The 17,044-nt window shown below is 41.5% G+C and overlaps 1 protein-coding gene across 5 annotated transcripts in view; it reads right to left on the bottom strand.

Annotated features, from left to right (window-relative positions):
• Positions 1 to 926: 926 nt before the first annotated feature.
• Positions 927 to 17,044, bottom strand: part of KDM4A (lysine demethylase 4A) — a 28,389-nt gene continuing 12,271 nt past the window's right edge. The window contains exons 13-23 of one of the 5 annotated variants that reach the window (XR_014492303.1): positions 14,829 to 15,007; positions 10,710 to 10,908; positions 9,548 to 9,624; positions 8,434 to 8,489; positions 7,826 to 7,934; positions 6,614 to 6,802; positions 5,985 to 6,155; positions 5,310 to 5,429; positions 4,819 to 4,911; positions 2,502 to 4,347; positions 927 to 2,408 (exon numbers count right to left, since the gene is read on the bottom strand). Coding sequence is in view for 1 of the 5 variants with exons in the window: in XM_083361104.1 (XP_083217230.1) it covers positions 4,207 to 4,347; positions 4,819 to 4,911; positions 5,310 to 5,429; positions 5,985 to 6,155; positions 6,614 to 6,802; positions 7,826 to 7,934; positions 8,434 to 8,489; positions 9,548 to 9,624; positions 10,710 to 10,908; positions 14,829 to 15,007 (1,334 nt within the window). In the remaining 4 variants the exon portion in view is untranslated. Of the gene's footprint in view, positions 4,348 to 4,818; positions 4,912 to 5,309; positions 5,430 to 5,984; positions 6,156 to 6,613; positions 6,803 to 7,825; positions 7,935 to 8,433; positions 8,490 to 9,547; positions 9,625 to 10,709; positions 10,909 to 14,828; positions 15,008 to 17,044 lie in introns of those variants that run through there. The other 4 variants (XR_014492304.1, XR_014492305.1, XM_083361104.1 and 1 more) reach the window with 4 other exon arrangements.

Below are 17,044 nucleotides of genomic sequence, written 5' to 3'. Positions count from 1 at the left end.
AAGTGCTCTCAGAAAAAAAGAATCCAACATTGGTGATTCAGCATTTTCAAGAAATACTTTGGTAAGTCCATTAATTAGTTAAAGCCAAGGAATTGTAAAAGCTTCCTATATTATTTTGCACATGGAAACTCAGAAGGAAATTTCATTAATTTTGATGCAATTAACTCTACGTTTTCAGTCTTAATCAAAGCTGAAATTGTTCACATTATGAGATGAAGTGGTCACAACAGCCATTTATCTTGGATGCTGTGCCAAGGTCTGAAATACAGTAAAAGGCAGCAGTCTAGGATCCAATGACTATAATTTTGATCACAAACAATTGACATGTATTTTGTATTTAAATAAAAGTAATCTGTGATAACTACTCAGTATAGATTCATCATGCTGCATCTGAAAATGAGTTAGGTGTAGTGGTTTAAGATGTGGGCCTAAAAACCAGAAGACCATGAGTTCTAATCCTACCTTAGGCAGGAAAACCTGGTTGGATGACTTTGGGCCAGTTACTCTCTCAGTCCAGTTTGCATCACAGGGGTTTTGTTGTGGGAAAATAGGAGCCACAAGAATTATGTATGTTTGAATTATAAAACAAGAATTATGTATCTTTTTATATATAAGCTTAGATAATATATATATATATATGTTTATATATAAAAAGGGGAATATAAAAATGTAATAATAAAATAGTAATAATGTACAAATTAGATATTTTTAAAAATATAGACCTATGAATTCTTGCATCTTGTATTTTGCCACTAATTTATTCTGCCACATCACATTCCACAAGGAGAAAGGGAGAGGTTACTTTCTCTCATTTTACTTATCTTCATTCCATATACTCTCTTCTTAAGAGTTCCACTTCCCATTTTTATTCCCTTGATCAGGAGCTGTGAGCCTAAATCTAATGAACTTCCAAATACACATCCAAGTATGAACACTTATGGTAATATTTTATTTTAGCTAAACAAAAGCTAGAATAGTTAATCACTGAAGAAAAGCTAGAATAATTCCTGACTTGGGGCAGATAGCTGGTTAAACAAAGACTGAATAGATGTAACTTGCTAAAAAAAGAACCTAGGACAAATGTTCAAGGAAACTGAAGACACTCAGGCTTTTAGTGTTAAAGTGTTTTAGATTTAATCAGTTGAGTCTAGTCCAAAATTATATTACTAGATCAGAAAAACAATACATAAAGCTGCCTATCTTGTATATATCTCACACTGGCATCCTAAAACCAGCACAACGTCCAACAGGTCAGAAATTATTGGAGTCTGTCTTCAAGGAATAACAGATCATGTTTGGATCACATATTTCATCTTGTTCTTTTCTGTACATATAAAGCCTGCTGCAACTTTATACAGAGGTGTGTGCATATATTAAATACTGGGGACAAACTAAGAAAATGGTGCTTATATTTTCAAAAGCTTGTTAAACCATCAATAGGAAGAAGTTTATCCCAATTATGTGTCAAACTTATAAAATTATTCAACAATTTTATTACAGTGATTTAAAATAAAACAACTGCAGTTTGACTGGATGAGAGCAACAGACACATTAAGAATAAAATAGGATATAATGATCAGAAGGGCTCTTAAGAATTCTCGCTGCCTGCTCAATTATAAGCATATTAAAATCCTGTGAAATCATCTTCTAGATTTTGAAGTGAATTAAACCAATTTGTAGGTATACTCAAGACATATTTATGAGGTGGGTTCATTTTAAAAAATTCAGAAAGATTTTGAACAACAGCTCAAGCTACAGTTCAAAACTATTTTTTAAATCCATTGATACATATTATCTAGTTTATTTTCAATCTGAAAGCAGAGAACAATTTAAGAAAAAGTCCCTAAGCCTGTTTAATGAACCTTTGGCATCATGATTCAGTTTTAATATTGATATAGAAAAACCTATTATATCTGGGACAGCAGTAACCTCCAGGTTAAGATAAGAGAGGGGGATATCTGTTTCGTACTAAAAACATTCCTGGGGAACCCAAAAGAATACTAATATAGAGAATGACTTTTGCTTAATACACAAGGGCCAAGAAGAAAAGGCTGCCCATCTTGCTAGATAGCACAAACCATTTAAATAAATACTAGGGAGACATCTATTCAAGGCCCAAAAAGAGACTGGAGACATAACAGTTTTTAAAAGGAAGCAACTGAGAGCCATAAGATATTCTCATGTGCTCTATAATTACCAATCTTACTTCCAACTTGAGAGGCAGTGTCCAACTGCAAATATTTCAAAAGTTGCTCCTTTGTCTATATTTATATATATTGTGCTTATGAAGAGAGCCAATCTCTATAGTAATACAGCTTTAAATTCTAAAGTAATACAGAAAAGAGATCAATACTGCACACTGAAATCTCTCCACTTCTTCTAGGTTTCCTCCAAATGCATTCAGGATCCTACATAATAAAGGGAGAGACAGACAGAAAAGTCTTTGAGATTTTGTTCACCTGAACTTTGAAGAATTTTGTATCTATAGGTAGTCAACTTACAATCACAATTAGGACTGGAATTTCTGTTGTAAGTTGGTGCACTCATAAAATGAATCATGTGACTGGACCTGATTTCACAACCATTTTTACCATGGTCATTAAGTGAAACATGTGGTCATTAAATGAATCACAGTTAACCTGGTTCCCAATTGACTTTGCTTGTTGGAAGATCACAAATCGCAGTCTTCATGTGACCGCAAGATGCTGCAACTGCATCCCACGTGTGTATCGACTGTCAAGCGCCTGGATTGTGATCACCTGACTGGGGGGGGGGTGTACTGCAACAGTTGTAACTTTGAGAAGAGTTTGCAAGTCACTTTTTCTGAAGCTGTCAATAACTCTGAACCACTTTTAAATGAACGGATGTAAATATAGGGCTACCTATATCAATTCTTGCCATAATCTGTTGTATGAACTTTATGCAGCAAGATAAACAGGGAAGGAATGCTACAGTCTTTCCTGGAGCCTCTAGTAAACATGAGCACATTTATCTTCCAAGATTAGATGATAGGGGCATGTTCCAGATACTGTAGACATAGAATCTACAAGAGCATGTTTATAAATGGAGAAGTAGCTTTGCACTTTTTCTTGCAATATATCTGGATAAAAATTGTCTCCAGTGACTGCACAACAAGAAATGAGACACCTCTTGAAAATGTACCTTCAGCTTCCTTTTTTCTGTCCCACAAAAGATAAATCTAAATATACATGAGCCCTTCTATTAGTCTTACCTATATAGGTTTGGGCAAAAACAGTGCAAAGCTTCCAAGTAGAAATACCAATAATGCTGACCTCTGACATAATTTAATGAATATTCAAACTGGATTCAAATACCCCACAATTTGGGGTCATTGCCAGTGAGATGAAAGAATGCTCATTTTCTCAGGCAATCTGGTTGCAAACCTGGGCCCAATTTGTGGTCATTCCAAGCCACACAGGAATGGGAATCCTTGTAGTCCTTATTGCCTTAATCGAGGATATTTCCCAGGATTCTCTTGCCTGAGGAATGCACAGCGCTGAATGGCTCAAAACCTTTTCCTATTACATAGGTACAAATTATAACAATTAAATATATGAGTAAATAAGTCTCTGAATATAAAATAGGGACAAAAGCTTCAAAGGTTCAAGAAGTTGGGAATAAAGAGAGCTAATAAATTTCACTCTCCATTCTTCAGCTCAGAGAGGCGATGCTTAAAAAAAAAAAGAAGCGTGCTCATGACAAAAAACAGGGTTATAAATATAAAAAGGAATCCATTGTCAAGCACCAGTAACATCACCAGCTTTCTGCAGGCAGGATGAGCTCAGAATTTCCCCCAGAAATAGACATTTAATCCAGGAAAAATGGGGAACGTCATTTTTAGCACTGCGACTATCTGGGCTACTCCTTGGATGGTAATGGAAAGTTATCCTTCTGTCAAAGAACAGCTTGTATTGAATGAAGAAACTCACAGCTAACGGCGAAGTCATCGAGCTGGTATGAACCAAATGCTTCATGAACTCAAAGATGTGCTCCCAAATGAGTTGGAGTTGGAGCCTTGGAGTTTGCCAGTAAAGCGAAATCTGTATGTTCAAGGTGCTACAGAGTCAGATAAGCTTATCTCATTTCTTTTTCTTCTTAAAAAAGTGGGATATGAAGACTGTCTGTTTGGCTTCTGCTGTGCTAGAATCCATTTTGGGGTGGTCACTGCAATCCTGCTGCAAGCTACTACTCCATAATGGCCCGGTACAGTGCAGGCTCAATGTAATCCTCACGATAGCGCGAGTTGATCACCCTCTGTCTTTTTCTCTCTTGTTTGACTTCTTTCTCTGTGAAGATCTCTGTGAAGCGCATGTCAGAGGCAACAGACTGCAAATCAAGTAAGGACAAGAAATGTTAAAAGGACAATGGAGAAAACTGGACTAGAGGAGATAAGTGATAATGATTCTTCACAATTTTCCTCATGCATAATAAAAATTTTTACTGGAAAACAACAGAGGGTAGATTTGGGGACTCTAATTATCCAGTTTAAAGTAGAGTACGTAATATAGATGCACCTCAAGTCCTGAGGCTCCAAGTGGTTGTTTACCGTTAATCTGCAAATTTGCAGAGTTCAATAATGAGCTCAACAAACAATATTCTGAAAATCTATTTTTCCTTTCCTTTGAAAAGACTTTTGGGACCTTCAGTTTAATAATTTTATTATATCTTTGATGCACCTGGAAGTGTCCCAGTGACAGAAGAAATGTCTAATACTCAAAGATCAGTTTCCTACGTGGGAACTGATGCTCTCTTGTGCGAGAAGAATTTCACGAATCAAAATCTACTGTTTTGACTTACCAGCCTTGACTTGACTCTTTTAGGAAGTTCTTCATCAAGTGTGTACACATCATCCCTTTTTGCCATCAGCTGGGATCCATCTTCAAACTCCACCTAGAATCAGATCAATCAGGTGGCTGTCAGATAAATATAGGCATCAATTACTATCTCTCTGTCATGCAATTCAATACAGAATGTTTTTCTGGAGCAAGATCCCAGCCAACTGACATGCAATTTCGTCTACATCATGAAAGAGGTTGTCAGATCAGCTGCTAATAACAGAAGAGAATATCTAGAAACTAGTTTATATAGCCACAACTATAATGCATGAGAATTAACATCGCTTTACACAAATGTCGATATATCAATCAATGTATCTTTTGGAACAGTCCAATTATATGTTATCTTGTTCATGGCAGGCCAGAATACAACCTTCAGGGATGTCAGAACTCCCAACCTACAGAGTTAAAAAGAGAGAAAATGAGAAGATCGATCTCATTCCTCTTACTTACCTGGTACATCTGGATGACATGAGAAGCCACAAATGTAGCTCCATAGACCTGGCCATCTGTCCATCTCACTTGAACAACTTCTCCTGGAGGTGGAGGACCAAGCTGGAGGCAATCTCGACTCTGTCCATGTTGGATAAAGTTTGAGAAATATAATCATCTACTTGAATAGCAAACAGAAGAAACATTGTCCAAAATAATGGACACTGGAGAAGCTTGCCAATTGAGCTGATACATGGCAATGAGGAGAGCAGAAAAGTGTCTGATTTTTACCAAGTACAATTCTGTTAACATCAGGAGTTAGTTGCAATTTTATCTTATAATCAGAATATTCCTGTCCTGAATAGATTACAAGATATACAAAACTATCCTTGTTCTGCAACTACTCATTTATTATATAGATATTTGTATGAACATAAAACAAGTAAAGATCTGACAACAGAATAGAATCTTCATCTGGAATTATTTTTTTCTCTAATGAAAGAGAGGGAAGGAGAAAGGGAAGAGATTGCTAATTTAGGAATCAAATAATCTATGCTATATTTAGCTTTGCATTATGCAGCTCAAAAGTATTGTCCGGATGCTTTAGAGATTTGACCCACTTCAGCAATCGGGGACTTTATGTTTCCTAGAACTGTATATTTTCTGGTGCAATAATTTTTTTACTGCAAAGCATACCACAATATCTTCTGGATATAAGTTATCACTGAAGGAGCCATCGTCAAAGTTGACCTCATAAAATGTTTCCTTCGTCAGATTGATCACTTCACACTGATAGAAACGTCCATTCTTGTGCTTGCTTATCACAGGCTGCCCCACAGCAAGATCCTGTAGACTGGCCTTAGCACGCTAAAGGAACAAAAGAGCTATAATCAATGTTATATTCAGAATATAAAACTTGGTTTAACAACATGGAATACTTTGAAGGTTGTGGAAATGCAAATGCTTCCTATGCATTATCTGGAAAGCACGGAAAGATTGTTTTTACATCTCTTTGGCAAAGCTTTTAAAGATTTTTATTATGTCTTTATATTTTTATTGCTAATGCAAACTATATACCATCAACTTTTAATGAAGGTATAAATAGAAGGTTCAGTAATATTAATAAGAGCAACAAGACTAGGAGATGCTTTGAGCAAACGTTTTAATATAAGGTACAAAGCAAGCATTTCCATTATATAGTGTGTATGTGCGGCCTCCTGAACACTTTTACTATTATCTTTCCACTGGCTTACTATTGATTAAGTAATAGTAATATTGTACTTAGGTCAAAAACTGAACCGAATATTAAGTCTCTATTTACTTACTTCTGCTTGAGATGGAATTTTATGTCGAAAGCAGGTAATGAAGACTACAAACGGCCAGTCGTCTGGCTGCATCATGACTCCAGCTGCCTGGGCGCAGCTGACATGGAAAGATGTAGGACAGCGGCCATGAGAGCACTGCACGCAACAACCAGCGATTCTCTTCCTTCTCTTCTTGCAGAAGACACATTTCTATGAAGAGACAAGTTTAGCACTTCAATCAAGGTAAAGTTCCAAAGGTATCAGATGCTTAAGACACCAAAAGACACACAGGCCTGTCCAATTCAGATGCAGATTGGTTATCAGGCACTGAAGTCACGAACTACGACATGAGTTTTTATTTTCAGGAAATCTGACAAACCTGCATTCCCTGTGTATTTCAATAGTACTTACAATCTGCTTCAATGGTCAGGTATTTTGTTTAAAATGAATACTACTACTGTACAATCTTATGAGGAAGAAAAAATGCATGCTATTTGGTTACTACACAATTACACAATATGTAATTACATTTCCCTGTAGAGTCTTGTAGGAATTGTCTTTACTCATATACTAAAATATATGACTATATATGGGAAGCCTCTGTATGCTTCCTTTTGTTCATAGTATATTACAGCACATACATTGGGTAAAATCAAGGCCCTGGATGTTTTTGTAATTTCATTTTCCTTTACATAACGGGAGAGGCTTTGTCCTATCCTGTGTTATTTAACATCTATATGAAACTGTTGGAAGAAGCTATCCAGAAAGTTATATAGGGTGAAGTGTCACTTTATGACTATTTTTGCCATGCATAATGAAACCATGCAATGGGATAAATAACACTGGCCTTCTTTACTGAATTATTGTACAGACAGGCCATGTGCTCTAAGCTATTAATGTACAAGTACTCAAACCTACAAGTTAAGTTACACTCCTTATTATACTGCATACGACTTTTCTGAATCTCTCACCTTCCAGATATGCTGGGCTCCAACTTCCATAATTTTGGGGCACCATGACCTTTGTCCCCACAGTCTTTTGTCCAATACTTTTGAATGGGAACAAGTTGGTAAAAGCTATATACAATCATCCAAAATTCCACCACTTGCGTTATCAAAAATTATCTAATCTGAAAAGATTTTTCCTATGTTCTCCGGGTTCTGATTTAAGAATCTCATAAACGCATAGAATAAACATGTATGAATGAATTCAAAGTACTGTTTATTTTCTTACCAGTCGGAAGCGTTGCAGTGGGATTTTGCTGACATCAACTGGACTACGTTGGGCAATGTTTATAAATTTGGCCTCCAGAACTGCCACAGCACACATAACATGTACCCACCTGAGAAAATTCAGAAGTCTACTTAAGTATTTAGTAAATGTTTATTAAAAATTGGCTGCAGGATATGAATAACCAAAACTGATATTGGTAAAACAGCTCAAAAAGTAAACTTATGAACAATATGACCTCCCCCACTCTCAATACAGCTGCATAAAGCATTTGAAAAAAGTGCTTTGCAAAAACATTCAGCACAAAAACAGCCACATACTCTGGAAGGCTGTATGCATGAACAGATAATAGACTTTCGGCAATGTGGCTGTCTATGCACACAGTCTTTGCAGCAGTTTATGAAAACTACATAGAACGTGGTTGCTTTAAGTATCTGAGGAGGGGATTTTTGCTTGCAACAGTAGGCATTGCAAAACATCTCAGATGAATGCAACACTTTACACAACTAGCATTGCATCTGATCAGGGGAACATCACTAAATTTTTGCTTATTATGAGTTGATGTCTATTAGTCCAGGGGTCTTCCATACTTAATTATCACAAAAACTCACTTGTTATCGTTGGCTTTTTGAAGTGCACCTCCACGAAGTGAGCATAAGCAGCAATCCTGATAAGACAAAAGAAAATCACATTTACTTATTTGTTCGTATTTGTGTCCTGCTTTTATTATTTTTACATAGTTCTACTCAGCAGACATATCCAACACACCTTCCTCCTCTTATTTTCCCCACAAGAACTACCTTGTGAGGTGAGTTGGGCTGAAAGAAAGTGACTGCCCCAAAGTGACCTAGATGGCTTTCATAGCTAAGGTAGGACTAGAACTCATGGACTCTGGTTTTCTAGCCTGGTGTCTTAAGCACGAGACCAAGCTGGCTTTCACGTTATTGAAATCACACCAATTAATACTGTACTATTATAGCACTACATTTTATACTATTTTTCTGAAATACATAAATATTCTGCAATGACAACTATACAAGTTAAATAATTATTCTGTGCATTAATTGTTTTTGTCTTACAGAAGATCTCATAGAAGAAACTAAACTAGTTCTATAGGAAACGAAAGGCTAGTGCTAGGTAGAATGCATTTTATTAAGTCTGTTAGGGACTCACATAGCAGAAAACTATCCACAACTATGCGGAAGTGATGTAGGACATGTCTTGATGATTGTTGAAAAGCCTATTCTATCCTATCTAGCAAGGTGATACTTCACCAATCATGCATGACAGCAGAGTTGCACATCAATGTCTGCACCAAATGAGCCAAATATACTTGCAAAATATTATCTCCTAGTAGTATTCCATTCCCTAAAGTGTCTAAAACAATGATAAACATTTTTTTAAAAATAAAATGTAATCTCAATATCTGCGTAATTGTTTGATTCAGGGAAGCTACCTCCAGTAGGGATTGCTAATTAAGCCAGCTTGAAGAGGTTTTGGTATCCCAGGACTAGATTCTGGGATACTGATGAATACATTTAATAATCAACCACACTATTCGTTTAAAATATTCCATGAAGTAAAGTCGTATCAGAAGCTAGCTCTTCTATTTTAATGAAATTCTTTCATACAAATAAATCTATTTCAATAACTATCTCACAACTGCAAACTTTCCAATGCTGCTCATGTATGAAAACAAAAGAATTTTAGTAGACACTGACACACCTCTTCTAAAGCATTGGCTTTGCATCTAGAACATTTCCAGTCTTCAGTTGCCTTCTCTGGGGCTACTCCATAACAACCTATAATAAAAATAAAAATAGAAGGTTTGTAGGCTAAGCAATAAAAATCAGCAATGTTTCAATTTTCATATCCCATTTTATTTTAACAAATATTAATAATGAATTTATATCCACAAAATAAATTTGACCAGTCTTGGAAGACCCAAAGAAACAATAGTACAGAATATCACCTTAAGCGTTATACCATCCACTTGAAACATACTAACAAAAAAGCAATACTGATCTATCCATAACCTGATCTCTCATTTAAAAAAGAAATTTCAAACCTCAAGCCATAAAAATGGTCACGATGGGTCAAATCTGTCTCTGGGCCCTGTCAATTCAGTGAACTTTACAACAGAAAAAAAAATTGTTATTATAAATTAACTCCAGACATTAACTATTATTACAGTGTTTTGGGTCTTTGAATTTCTTTTACTGCTTTAAAGTATTAGTGATATCCAAAGCATTAGGAAAGGAACTCATCCAAGCTGCTTTGTAACTGGCATTCCAATGAGATTTTCCCCTCTGTTTACTTCTATTATGGGCTAGTTTTCCAGTGACAGCATCTTAATCTTCACATAGCATGAAAAATACAGTGGTACCTCGGTACTCAACTGCGTTGAAAGTCATCAAATTTGGTAACACATTTTGACACCAAATTTTTGTCCCAGTACCCATCATTTGTTTGGCGCTCAACGCAAAAGCTAGAACTTGTCGTTGTCAGTTGCCTTGTGACTTACTACATTATTCCTTGTGGGGAAAAATTGTTTGGTACTCATCAGTTTTGGTACTCACTGCGCCTCCTGGAACCAATTAGTGTTGAGTACTGAAGTACCACTGTATCTGGAAGGACATATCTTGTGTTTATTGCACTTTAATTGTAGTCTTCACCCATGGTATTTTCAGATATTTTCATATGAATCGGGTGGACATTAAAGTGCAATTCCTTAACTTTTTTCTGTGGTCTTCCTTACAGGTAAAAAAATAACCAGGCATAAGCTGCCCATACTTACATTGCTCCCTATGGGAAAGTGGAAGGGTAAATAGTAATATTTTATTTGGGGAGTAAATGGACAATCAGACCTAAATTATACAGTACTCACTGGCATGGACCCGGACCTGACAGTGGTTGCATGTGATCAGAATACTGGTCCCATCTTCCTCCAGATATGGGGTAGAGAGATTGACATCTGTGCTACAGCCAGTGGTAGTAAAGCACATCTCAGGGATGAGGGGCTTAGTTCTCATCTTGCCATTAGCAGCATTTGGAACTGCTTGTAAGCTCTGACTTCCACAATCTGCCTGCCAATGAGAAATTACACATTTTAGAAAAGAACAGCGATACAGAAACAGAAAGAAATATATGATCAGGAAAGCATTCCATTTTTGTTTGCATACTGAAAGAATTGAAATAAATATTATTTCACTATGTTATGCTTAAGGTAAAAATGATTCCAAATCAAGTGCGATATTTTTCCTTCCAAAGAGATAAATATTTCTGCCAAAGAAATAATCAATAGGACATTTTTTTTCATGTCACAATAAGGGAAAAAAATTACGTTTGACAAAATTGATATAAAATAATCCAAATCTTCAAAATTAGATACTATGTTCATCTCAGGCACACTTCTGCAAATATGATTCCAGCCCTAAGATTTTTTTTAAATTATTAAATATGTTATTCCCAATAACATCAAAAATAGTCTTGATTTGTTTTAAGACTTCCTTGTTCTATTGAAGAACTAAAAAATAAATTGTAAATTTTTAAACTGTTTTAAACAAGCAATTAAAATACCACACTAAACAGTTTCTGTGCTGCGCTATTTAGTGAGGGAAAAATGGATAAGTAATAAAAGAATGTAAGAAACAGAATACATTTGTTTATAGAAAATATATTTGAGTTAGTTAACTATATAGATACTTTTTGAAAAAACTATTAACACCTTAACCACCATGGATCATTCCCATCTGAGATGAATGTGACAACTACTATCTATTATTACCAGACAGTTTCCCGTCTATGTATTAACCAGGCTTAATCTTGCTTAGCTTCCATAATCAGGTACTAGAATATGTACCGTATATACTTGAGTATAAGCCGAATTTTTCAGCCCACTTTTTGGGCTGAAAAATTCCACTTCGGCTTATACTCCAGTCAACAAAAAAAACTTACCGAGGACTTGTGCGCGGCCGAGGCTTTGGTGCTTCCGGGATCGCCCGCACCTCTCCCAAGCCACCGCCGTCCGAGACCTGCCGAAGTTTGGGGAGGTTTGGGGAGGTGCGCGCGCACCTCCCCAAACTCCGCGCCTTGCCTGCCTGCTTCTTTCCGCAGCGGAAAGAAGCAGGCAGGCAGGGCGCGGAGGAACGGAGACTTGCCGACGTTTGGGGAGGTTTGGGCGTCTCCCCAAACCTCGGCAGGTCTCCGTTCCTCCGCGCAGACCTGCCGACGTTTGGGGAGGTTTGGGCGCCTCCCCAAACCTCCCCAAACCTCGGCAGGTCTCCGTTCCTCCTGCCGACCTTTGGGGAGGTTTGGGCGCCTCCCCAAACCTCCCCAAACCTCGGCAGGTCTCCGTTCCTCCTGCCGACCTTTGGGGAGGTTTGGGCGCCTCCCCAAACCTCCCCAAACCTCGGCAGGTCTCCGTTCCTCCTGCCGACCTTTGGGGAGGTTTGGGCGCCTCCCCAAACCTCGGCAGGTCTCCGTTCCTCCGCGCAGACCTGCCGACGTTTGGGAAGGTTTGGGCGCCTCCCCAAACCTCCCCAGGTCTCCGTTCCTGTTTGGGGAGGTTTGGGCGCCTCCCCAAACCTCCCCAAACCTCGGCAGGTCTCCGTTCCTGTTTGGGGAGGTTTGGGCGCCTCCCCAAACAGGAACGGAGACCTGCCGAGGTTTGGGGAGGCGCCCAAACCTCCCCAAACAGGAACGGAGACCTGCCGAGGTTTGGGGAGGTTTGGGGAGGCGCCCAAACCTCCCCAAAGGTCGGCAGGTCTGCGCGGAGGAACGGAGACCTGCCGAGGTTTGGGGAGGCGCCCAAAGCTCCCCAAACAGGAACGGAGACCTGCCGAGGTTTGGGGACGTTTGGGGAGGCGCCCAAACCTCCCCAAAGGTCGGCAGGTCTGCGCGGAGGAACGGAGACCTGCCGAGGTTTGGGGACGTTTGGGGAGGCGCCCAAACCTCCCCAAACGTCGGCAGGTCTGCGCGGAGGAACGGAGACCTGCCGAGGTTTGGGGAAGGTTTGGGGAGGCGCCCAAACCTCCCCAAACAGGAACGGAGACCTGCCGAGGTTTGGGGACGTTTGGGGAGGCGCCCAAACCTCCCCAAAGGTCGGCAGGTCTGCGCGGAGGAACGGAGACCTGCCGAGGTTTGGGGAGGTTTGGGGAGGCGCCCAAACCTCCCCAAACAGGAACGGAGACCTGCCGAGGTTTGGGGAGGTTTGGGGAGACGCCCAAACCTCCCCAAACAGGAACGGAGACCTGGGGAGGTTTGGGGAGGCGCCCAAAGCTTCCCAAACGTCGGCAGGTCTGCGCGGAGGAACGGAGACCTGCCGAGGTTTGGGGAGGTTTGGGGAGGCGCCCAAACCTCCCCAAACAGGAACGGAGACCTGGGGAGGTTTGGGGAGGCGCCCAAACCTTCCCAAACGTCGGCAGGTCTGCGCGGAGGAACGGAGACCTGCCGAGGTTTGGGGAGGCGCCCAAACCTCCCCAAAGGTCGGCAGGAGGAACGGAGACCTGCCGAGGTTTGGGGAGGTTTGGGGAGGCGCCCAAACCTCCCCAAAGGTCGGCAGGAGGAACGGAGACCTGCCGAGGTTTGGGGAGGCGCCCAAACCTCCCCAAAGGTCGGCAGGAGGAACGGAGACCTGCCGAGGTTTGGGGAGGTTTGGGGAGGCGCCCAAACCTCCCCAAAGGTCGGCAGGTCTGCGCGGAGGAACGGAGACCTGCAGAGGTTTGGGGAGGTTTGGGGAGGCGCCCAAACCTCCCCAAAGGTCGGCAGGAGGAACGGAGACCTGCCGAGGTTTGGGGAGGTTTGGGGAGGCGCCCAAACCTCCCCAAAGGTCGGCAGGAGGAACGGAGACCTGCCGAGGTTTGGGGAGGTTTGGGGAGGCGCCCAAACCTCCCCAAAGGTCGGCAGGAGGAACGGAGACCTGCCGAGGTTTGGGGAGGTTTGGGGAGGCGCCCAAACCTCCCCAAAGGTCGGCAGGAGGAACGGAGATCTGCCGAGGTTTGGGGAGGTTTGGGGAGGCGCCCAAACCTCCCCAAAGGTCGGCAGGAGGAACGGAGACCTGCCGAGGTTTGGGGAGGTTTGGGGAGGCGCCCAAACCTCCCCAAAGGTCGGCAGGAGGAACGGAGACCTGCCGAGGTTTGGGGAGGTTTGGGGAGGCGCCCAAACCTCCCCAAAGGTCGGCAGGAGGAACGGAGACCTGCCGAGGTTTGGGGAGGCGCCCAAACCTCCCCAAAGGTCGGCAGGTCTGCGCGGAGGAACGGAGACCTGCCGAGGTTTGGGGAGGTTTGGGGAGGCGCCCAAACCTCCCCAAAGGTCGGCAGGAGGAACGGAGACCTGCCGAGGTTTGGGGAGGTTTGGGGAGGCGCCCAAACCTCCCCAAAGGTCGGCAGGAGGAACGGAGACCTGCCGAGGTTTGGGGAGGCGCCCAAACCTCCCCAAAGGTCGGCAGGTCTGCGCGGAGGAACGGAGACCTGCTGAGGTTTGGGGAGGTTTGGGGAGGCGCCCAAACCTCCCCAAAGGTCGGCAGGAGGAACGGAGACCTGCCGAGGTTTGGGGAGGTTTGGGGAGGCGCCCAAACCTCCCCAAAGGTCGGCAGGAGGAACGGAGACCTGCCGACGAGCCGCGGCCACACAGGGTATTCCTGTGTATTCAGGCTTGCAAAATGGCGGATCGAGCCTCTGCTGGCGGCAGAGGCTTGCAGAACGGCGGATCGGCTTATACTCGAGTCAATAACTTTTTCCAGTTTTTGGGGGTGAAATTGGGGGTCTCGGCTTATACTCGAGTCGGCTTATACTCAAGTATATACGGGTATATGGTTTATTTTTTAAGAAACCATGCGCTTATTAAGAGTAACGTGACAGATGCTGTAGAAAATCAGTCCCGCTTACTATGGAAACATTGGAACCAGGATTATACTAGCAATAATCAGTCTGAACACACTTACACAAACCACATTCTGTCAGTGCTTCTGTACTATGTAGGTCAGGAGAAAGAATAGTCTGCTTACCTGGTAGGTTTGGAAGAGCATGCACACTGCACAATAGGGGGTCTGCTGAGCCATGGCAATATTGTACTCCTTTTCCGCTTCAAAGTTGGGAGGTCGATTCTGCCACAGCTGGCTGAGAGGCTTGGCCCAGGCTTCCATCTCTTCAGTTTCTTCTTCAGGTGTTAACTGCTCTGACATTTCTGCAGTAAGAATCACAGCGTCAATCAAAATTTAGATAAATCATTTCCTCTTTTCTCCAGGCTGTCAAAAGAGCAGGGCTTTTTTTGTCATAGAACGCTCAGAAAGGAGTTCCGGCACCTTTTTTGGATGGAACCTTGTAGGGTAGGCAAGGCGGGTTGTATGACATGTGTGAGTTCCGGCACCTTTTTCTTTTACAAAAAAAGCACTGCAAAAGAGTAACAGATGTAAACTACGGGAAATATAACAACGTTCCTCATTTTTCAGCCATGCCCGCCAATGTTTTCTTCGTCTTTATTAGCAACCTTTACAAATGCTGCCTTTTACAGTGTATAAAAAAGTTCAGCTCCACACATGGCTGCTAAGCCCACGCAGTGAGGGGGGAAAAAATTATCTGATCCCCTGCTGATGTTGTACGTTTGCCCACCGACAAAGAAATGATCAGTCTATAATTGTAATGGTAGGTTTATTTCAACAGTGAGAGGCAGAATAACAATAAAAAAATTCAGAAAAACGCATTTCAAAAAAGTTATAAATTGATTTGCATTTTAATGAGTGAAATAAGTATTTGTGTCCCATTCCTGTTTGCAGATCCTCTCCAAGTCATTAAGGTTTCGAGGCTGACATTTGGCAGCTCAAGCCTTCAGCTCCCTCCACAGATTTTCTATGGGATTAAGGTCTGGAGACTGGCTAGGCCACTCCAGGACTTTAATGTGCTTCTTCTTAGGCCACTCCTTTGTTGCCCTGGCTGTATGTTTTGGGTCATTGCCATGCTGGAGTACCCATCCACGAGCCATTTTCAATGTCCTGTCTGAGGGAAGGAGGTTCTTACCAAAGATTTGATGGTACATGTCCCTGGCCATCGTCCCTTTGATGCGGTGAAGTTATCCTGTCCCCTTAGCAGAAAAATACTCCCAAAGCATAATGTTTCCACCTCCATGTTTGACGGTGGAGATGGTGTTCTTGGGGTCATAGGCAGCATTCCTCCTCTTCCAAACACGGCGAGTTGACTTGATGCCTAACAGCTCAATTTTGGTCTCATCTGATCACACTTTCACCCAGTTCTCCTCTGAATAATTCAGATGTTCATTGGCAAACTTCAGACGGGCCTGTACATGTGCTTTCTTGAGCAGGGGGACCTTGCGGGTGCTGCAGGATTTCAGTCCTTCACGGCAATTGTTTTCTTGGTGACTATGGTCCCAGCTGACTTGAGGTCACTGACAAGATCCTCCTGTGTAGTTCTGGGCTGATTCCTCACCGTTCTCACGATCACTGAAACTCCATGAGGTGAGATCTTGCATGGAGACCCAGACTGAGGGAGACTGACAATTATTTTGTGTTTCTTCCATTTGCGAATAATCACACCAACTATTGTCACCTTCCCACCAAGCTGCTTGGTGAGTCTTGTAGCCCATTCCAGCCTTGTGTAGGTCTACAATCTTGTCCCTGACATCCTTGGACAGCTCTTTGGTCTTGGACATGGTGGAGTGTTTGGAATCTGATTGATTGCTTCTATGGACAGGTGTCTTTTATACAGGTAACAAGTGGAGATTAGGAGCACTCCCTTTAAGGAGAGTGCTCCTAATCTCAGCTCTTTCCTGGGAGCCAGAAATCTTGTTGATTGTCAGGGGATCAAACTTCACTCATTAAAATGCAAATCAATTTATAACTTTTTTGAAATGCATTTTTCTGGATTTTTGTTGTTGTTATTCTGTCTCTCACTGTTAAAATAAACCTACCATTAAAATTATAGATTGATCATTTCTTTGTCAGTGGGCAAATGTACAAAATCAGCAGGGGATATCAAATAAATTTTCCCTCACTGTATAATTTGTGAAACCAATAATTTGGAAATAATACACAACCTCACAATTATAAAATCATGTTTTAAGTATGTGCTCTCTTTCTTTTGCCTCAGAGATCAAAGTGCTGTATTTGATCCAAACTTGGGTAGCTGAAAATTCAGCATCAAAGTATATCAAGTTCATACAGCCAAGTATACAACCTTCAAAAATTGTGAATCAGACCGTGATTAATGT

Source organism: Vipera ursinii (assembly GCF_947247035.1).
Source record: "Vipera ursinii genome assembly, chromosome: 3".
In the NCBI taxonomy this organism is placed as follows: domain Eukaryota; kingdom Metazoa; phylum Chordata; class Lepidosauria; order Squamata; family Viperidae; genus Vipera; species Vipera ursinii.
The sequence above is the reverse complement of the archived record's forward strand: the minus strand, read 5'-3'. Positions and strand labels throughout refer to the sequence as shown.